The 7,772-nt window shown below is 35.0% G+C and overlaps 1 protein-coding gene across 9 annotated transcripts in view; it reads right to left on the reverse strand.

The window, feature by feature from the left end:
* ANKRD28 (ankyrin repeat domain 28) overlaps nt 1-7,772 on the reverse strand; it is a 123,617-nt gene that overhangs the window by 70,847 nt on the left and 44,998 nt on the right. For all 9 annotated transcript variants that reach the window (XR_014953250.1, XR_014953251.1, XM_085573155.1 and 6 more), the window contains one exon: nt 6,612-6,695. Coding sequence is in view for 3 of the 9 variants with exons in the window: in XM_021538156.3 (XP_021393831.1) it covers nt 6,612-6,695 (84 nt within the window). In the remaining 6 variants the exon portion in view is untranslated. The remainder of the gene's footprint in view (nt 1-6,611; nt 6,696-7,772) is intronic.

Below are 7,772 nucleotides of genomic sequence, written 5' to 3' on the forward strand. Positions count from 1 at the left end.
ATAGGAAACTAAATTTGTCCTTATTCTATCTCTGAAGAAAAAAAAGCGTTCTCAATATAGCAGAAAACATGCAAATATTTCTATGCTCTTTATTAATACCTCAAAAGTTACCATTTTCACTAAATACCTCTTTGCTATGATTAGATACTCAAGATATTACAACATTTTTGGAAAGAAGGCCTAAAATTCAAGTTTTATTTTAATAGGTCTGAACTGTGCACGTCTCCAAAATACTACTGCAGCTACACTTTCACAATGTCAGTCTAACATGGTTCAAGTTACAATAACTACAGTGTCCAAGTTACAATAACTACAGTGTCTCTTTATTAAAAGCTTGCCTGCATTTGGAGACTAGCAAAAGACCCAATAAAAAAAACAGTGGCTGACACTTTAGAGAACAAAAATGCATAACTGATTGAAACTCTTAAGCAATGGCAACAACTAAGAAACCAAAAGTGTTTAACCTGACCTATTAAAAAAGGAACTAAAAAAATAAATAAATTGTGCTCTTCAGAATATTTTACAATTTTCTGGGCATCTTTTAAATTCCTCTCTCACATTCAAATGAGCAAACCAGACATTATGTCTGTCCTGCCAAGGAATACAGTAAGATGCTGCTCCACAGTAACAAATACTTTACTGCAAGTTTTTATTGCCAAGTCCAGTTGCCAGTGAAAAAGTCCTTCCTGTAAATCATCTGATTTGCCTGCAAGAACCTGACAAAATAGTTACCAACTGTGTGTGAGGCATGTCTGGGACAAATAGACTGGTTAGTAAACCCATAATCTTACCTCTTCAGAAACACAACTTGAAAAGTTAAAACCTCTTCACAATTCCTGCTCTTGCTACATTACACTCATTTTTAACCACTGTTTACTCTCACCAGTTTGGGTACAAAAACCAGAGGGTAGCTTTGCTGTGACTGCCAGAAGCTTTCTCTAGAACCAAGAGGTGTTGCAGCTGAACTGGTCTAGAAAATTACTTCCCTGCAAACATACTCTGAGTGCACCAAATCACAATCCACTATGAACTCCTTTTCTAGATCAATAGTGTCAGCATTCCTGAGGTGGAAAAAAGGACTGTTAGGACAAGCCTGTCTTCCCATTGCTTTTATCTGGCCCATATAAATCTCTGCAAAACTGCCAAAGTCTTCTCCCCTGTTCTCAAAATTATTTCCACTCCCTGTGAAAAACAGAATCTCTGAGTTTTTCCCTCACTAAAAGCACAGAAACATGTGGCTGCACAGCAGCCACCACTGTTTAAAGAGCATCACATATCAACCTGCTTTGAGAACTACTTCCAGTTGTCCCAACCAGCAAATTCTTATGCTAACAGTGACTTTAAGTTACAAAGGTACTGATAACAAAAGACATAGCTCAAACACTGTGCATATCAATTATTGCAGAAAAGTTTCTAAAAGCACAGATAAGTCAAACTAAAGTGAATTTACATTTATAGTCTACATACTTTTTATAAGAAACAAACAAATACAAAAAAAAAATCCACATTAGTAATTGGTAAAATAATTGGCTACAGAAACATCATGAACACAAAGGTAAGAAAATACCTAATGGTTATTTTTACTTCATTAAAAATTATGGCTTCTCATTCATTCATTTTCAAGCAAGTCCATGATATTTACTCATGTAAGATTCTTTACACTGAGAAATATTTCAGTGTAATTGCTGAATTAGAGTCCAATGACAATTTCCCATAGAACAACATATATAAAAATTCTTTTAATGTGTGAAATAGACACAGGATTCATTTGCATGATCAGAACATCAAACTTTATTAGAACTTGTAGAATGTTCCATACTGCAGCCAAGTAATTCAGGCTTCCCTGTTCTACACTGCAAGTGTACATAGAAACACCTGTTACTTCAGTAGTTCAGACCAGTATAAAAATGAAAGCCACGTGACCATATATCCATTACCTATTTTTTCTATTTAACCTCTTTTAGAGCTATTCTGACCATAACCGTAATCTCAAAGAATCTTTCTTGTTATTTAAACTGCACTGAAATTTTCATTATTCATTGTTAAATTACTAATATATTTATTTGAGTCTCCTGGCACCTAGACTCGATGCTGTATAAGGAGTCCTAGACTTGTCACTGTACTGAAAAGTCAACTTTCTTCCTCTTTCAATATACACAGTGACCTGCAGAGTAGGATAACCTGATGTTGTGTCTTACCCTAGAACAATATCCAGCAGCATTCTCCTACTATGTAAAAAACACAAAGAAGAAGTTATGCAAACCCACATTTGGCAGGACTGGGAATGAAGCCCACATCTCTACTGGAACAGCTATCCATGGATCCACCCTACCACCAGTCAGATACAACTTTAGCCATCCTGTTTGTACCCAGCACTTTGGTGCTACCGGATCATACACCTTGTCAGTCCCACAAAAAAAAATTAAGATTTATGGGCAACATTTCATTACTCTCTAATATGGGTGTGGGTTAGGGAGCACAGACAAAAGCTCATTTGGTTCCATGGTATTGTTTTGGTTTTCCCTTCTTCCTAAAATAGCAGCATAGGCGAATTTTTACTTTGTGGTTACTTACTACATAAAAAAGACATTAAATTAGGAGCCAGGCTGGATAAATAATTCAGAATAGAAACCATACAGAGAACCCTGATCACTACAGGGTAACAGTGGCTGTAATAGTACAGTATGAGGAATTTAACTTTCCCATTATTACATTTTATGTTGGAAAAAAACCATCAACTCACATATAAAGCAGCTTTAGAACATTTCATGGTTTAAATCTATTTTAATCTCACAAAGCAAATATAAAGTAAGATCCAGGTATTTCTTTTTAAGTCACTTGTCACATATGTCAAAATTACTATTTTATATAGCAACAGTGAACACTTTTGAGCATTGTGAGAGATCTGTGTGGTTTTGGGAATTCTCCAAAAAAACCCTTGTTTGGCTTTAGTATAAGAGCAAGGGGCACACTGACACCAGTTCCAGAGAGGATCAGATGTTTGTCCTCTCAGCTAAGATCAAGTGCAACAGGGTTATAAAAAATGCATATTGGGTTACCTGAAGTATCAATTTTCATGGCAAGAAATACTGCCCTAATAGGTCTAAGAGGAGGAAAAATTCTTCTGATTTTGAACAATCGCTTCAGTAGTCAGATTTGCAACCTTTAAATCATTTTTGACACTGAGTTGGTATTCCCTTGAGAGAATTACATTCTTAACTAATAGCTGAGATGAAAGGTTCCATTTTCATGATCTTTTAAACTAAATGTACATCATACAAGTTTTGATTACAAACAGAAATGGCAGAGTTTACAACAAAAACAGGTCTCCAAATCTTAAAAAAAAAAGTCCAAACCAATATTAATTTATAAATGCAATGCTGAAATCATTCAGTTAACTAAAACTAATTGCTGAGAAGTAGAAGTCAAACCAGCCGCACTAATCTAATCAGCAAGAGCAGGAAATGTTGAGGCTCTCCGTTAACTAATAGATATTAAATGTGTCCATTATCATGCAAGATTTTCCTTTCTGTCAAGTCCCAAAAGCTCAAGATGGTATCAAGAAATAATAATTTTTTAAACAAACAACAAACAGCATAGTAAAAGCCATGCTTGTAACAAAAACTCTGTACTATTTGACATATGTGATGCATGTGATTTACACCTGATTCCTGAAAAAAGCAGCTACAGTTATTCAAGCTTTCTTGGGGAAAGGTGAGTGAGAAGCAAACCCACCCCCTCTGGTTTATTTTTTCATTAACTGGAGCCTCAGAAAAGTACACCTTCCAAACAATTTATTTGAACAAAACTCCTATAAATCAGTTTTATCTATAAAGAGCTGAACATTTACAGCTTGCAGGGAGGGTAAGCCTTTTTGAACCCCAGTTTATGCAGCTAGGGATACACTCAATTTGTTCTTTCTTCACAAAATATTACAAGAGCAGACAGAATACAATACATACTTTCTAAATCTAAACTGAGCCTGTGACTCAAGAGGCTGGTGTGGCATGAACCGAGAACAATCTTCTTCCTGAAAAAAGGCCATTTGCTATTTGTACATCATCTTAAAGTCACATACAGCAACTTAGAATCTGAAAGACTTTGTAAAAGTAAGAAGGTAAATTAAGCTAGATTAAACAGAAGGAAAAAATACCCACATTTCATAATAAAAAACGTTCCTAGATGAATGTCACTGTCATAACAAAGATGTACAACAGCCCTGTCTTCAATTCACTTTTGGGCAAAATTAACTCACAGAACAGTGCTGGGTCTCCGGTTACAGAGTCCAGCCCATGCACAGGGGAAGGGAGGAAGGAAGGAATCTCAACTATTAGAATACAAACTGCAAAATAATTAGTTACTCTTGAGAGGGGGAAATGACTGCAGAGGCATTGGAGGGAGTGACTCTGGAATTCAAATAACTGTACTGAAATATTTGGATAGCGAAGTGGAAAAAAATCCAGTGTATACACTGGTCTAATACAATCCCCAAAAAACTGTCAAAACAGTTTATCCTGATCCTTCTCTTTTTTAGGAATATAAATAACTACTGCATTTTCTTCACTTTTTCCCTCCTTCCACACCAATTTGTAACACAACTCAGGGAGCAACTCTGGATTTAGACTTATGTAGAGATATATTGCCTCCAGCCAAGGGTGTCTTCAACAAAAACCCAAGGAATGGAATAAACTGCACATAGACACACAGAAAAATGTATTAGGCTGTCTACTTCATTGTCTACCAGACAATGGGAAAATTTACATGCTCATTTAGTCCCAACAAACAGCATTTAAGGGATAAATGTAAATCTAATATTAAATACTGTAGCAGGACTAGGATTGCCATGATAATAAACAGTGGTCATGTGTGATAAGCATCTCCCTATGCTGAAGAAGGTGGTTGTGAAAAAATGGCATATTTGTCCTGTGCGAACTCTAACCACACCTTGGGTGCTACTATGCTAACACCTACTGCACACATGTTCTATTAAAGGTGTATCCACAGAAAGAAATTTAAAAAAAAAACCTAATTAAGACATAAAATGTAAAAACCTCCAGATTTTGACTATTTTTCCTACAATATAAGTACCTGGCAGCCTGAAGTAATTCTCTTCAAAAGCAGCAAAAATATATGAGCTTTCCTATTTAAGCATGTCATTTGACTTCCTATCTTCGTATTTATTTGCAAGTGTTTGACAAAACTTGAGAAAGAACAAAACCCAACACCAAACCACTCCCACATACATACTGAAATACAACGGAGGCTTTGGTAATACATAATAAAAAAAAGCAGAAAGATAGTAAACCTAACTTTGTTTACAAACTCTATAGCTATGAATGCTAAACCTGACTTAACACATGACTGAATACAAAGTAACAACACTAATGATCTTATAGAAATAACAATGGCAATGTGACCAGAGCATATAGATGTAGACATGGGAAGCATACAAAACTAATGCTCTCATAGCTAAAAAGAATCTTAAGTCTTTTGGTATAATTCATCATACAGTCGTCCTTAAGGACATACAAAACTCCTGAAAGAGGATAAAAAGTCCAACATTATCAAATAGAGCTTCAGATTTGACAGAAAATTTCTTTATATAGGGTTCTACTCAAGCTCTTCAAGACAATAGGAGAGCTCCCTTACACTGGGACTTTTCACATGGAATTTCTCAGCTGTAAATTCTGCAGAATGCTTTTAAATGTCAAAAGAGACATACCAAACTAAATATTTGCTTTTGGTTTACATCTCCCCAGAAGAAAGTGCAAACAATCATTATGGTCTTAAATGGGCCTCTAGGTAGCAACTACATCTTAGCCTTTGCCTTTTAGCATCACTCTTGTTTTGAAGCATTTGGAAGAGAAAGAGCTATATACATTCCTGTAGCATAAACCCTAAATGGTTGGTGTTATCTTGCTGTAATAATCAAAGAAATTTCTAATCCATGTAAAGAGTTTATGCTATATTACCTTTCACAGTGTCAAACACGCCTATTAGAATTTTAATAGAAATACAGTAACTGCATGCTGTTCAAATCTTGAATATCACCCAATGGAACAAACTTGGTACCATTTCAGTATAATTTTTATGTCTGCAGTGCCTGAGTTTGCAGCACTGCAAAAATAAAAACCCCATTTCTCATTCTTACTAATACAATCATTAGGCTTCCCTTTTAAAAATCCACCATTACATGTACCTACTGAAATCCCAGACTGTGTTCTTAAATTGTCCAATGTCTACTATATGCTATATTCAATTTTAAAACAATTCAAGTCTACATAGTATCAGACTCAACCAGTGTAGCTTTCTGCAAATTAGTCTGATGCAACTGTATAAACAAACTTTGCAGTAACACAGGCACTGCAGAACTAACATTTCCAAGGAATATAAAATTAGGTCTTTACTATTCACACAAATCTGCAAAGCTATACACCTGATTCCCAGTATTAAGTGCATGCATCAGCATTACTTAGCCTAGAATATAAAATATACAGCTCAATAATCAGTAAAGTTTTAAGGACATTAGTACAGCAGAAAGATATAACAAACAAAACTAAAATATATTAAAAAATTAAAATCTATTACAAGAGAATTATATTTGATTTTACCTGAAAATTAACATCTTCTTTCTTAAATATTAGTGCTCGAACTTCATCAGGATCTCCATTAAATATAGCTTGAACCAATGGTGGCTAAAATGAAGAAGAAACACAAAATAAAACCCTGTTTTAGTGATACACATACAGTTTTTTTGATACATAACAGAAACCCAAGGTAATGACAAAAAACCCATTCCAGACAGTAAAACAAAGAAACCAGCGCCAGTAATTAGAATCAAAGAAATTGCAAGTTTTAAAAACCTCAAACACACGGACATCCTCCAAGTCAATTAAATATATATGTGCGAGAAAAAAAAAGGAGCTGAGAAGACAAGCTTATAACAGCTGAAAAGAGAATGCCTTAGAACAAAATTAGGGTTGTCATTACATGCTGCAAATTCTATACAGTATAAGCAAACAATCCCCTTTTACATTAGCAAGTGACTCAAGTTACTGGAAGTCTTTCACCTGTTTAGACAGAGTAGGAAAGCAAAGTGCATCAGATAAGTATGGTAACAAATTCACACTCACACACATCTATTACTAAATATAGCAGGATTTCTTAGTAAGTAAGAAAAGCTGCTGAGGTATGCTAGCAAGATTTAAATCAGTCACTTGTCAGAATAAAATAATTTCAAGCAATAAAAGCACAGTTCCCAGTGTTGATCATTTTCAGAAAGTGCTAACTTGAATCTAATACCAAGATTGTGACTTATGTTAATTTTTATTTTAGCTTAGAATTACCCTTGTTTGATATAACGATATACTCTATTAGTTCTCAAAATAAACACAGCATATGATTATAATACAATGATCACATCAGCTTCTAAAGTAGTACTGCATAAATGTACTATTGAAGATGAGAAGTGGAGCAGGGAAAGCCCCTTTACTTCAAATACACTTCCTCACGCCTTCTAAAACCCCACTGCTATTGCACAATAATGAAGACCTGTTCTTGCTGCACCATAAATAAGGTCACATGAAATAGAAAGGACCCTTGCAAGCATAAATTCTACCACTAAGTTTCAGCTTTTTCCATCTTTATTACATGCATATTTTATCACCTTGTCTGGTTTCACCATTGTATGTATTCATCCTTATTTCAGGAATATAGCTATTGGCATTTGAGACAGCATTATAAGCAGGGAATCTGCCAACAAACAACATGCC

Source organism: Lonchura striata, chromosome 2 (genome assembly GCF_050655825.1).
Source record: "Lonchura striata isolate lonStrDom1 chromosome 2, ASM5065582v1, whole genome shotgun sequence".
Lineage (NCBI taxonomy): Eukaryota > Metazoa > Chordata > Aves > Passeriformes > Estrildidae > Lonchura > Lonchura striata.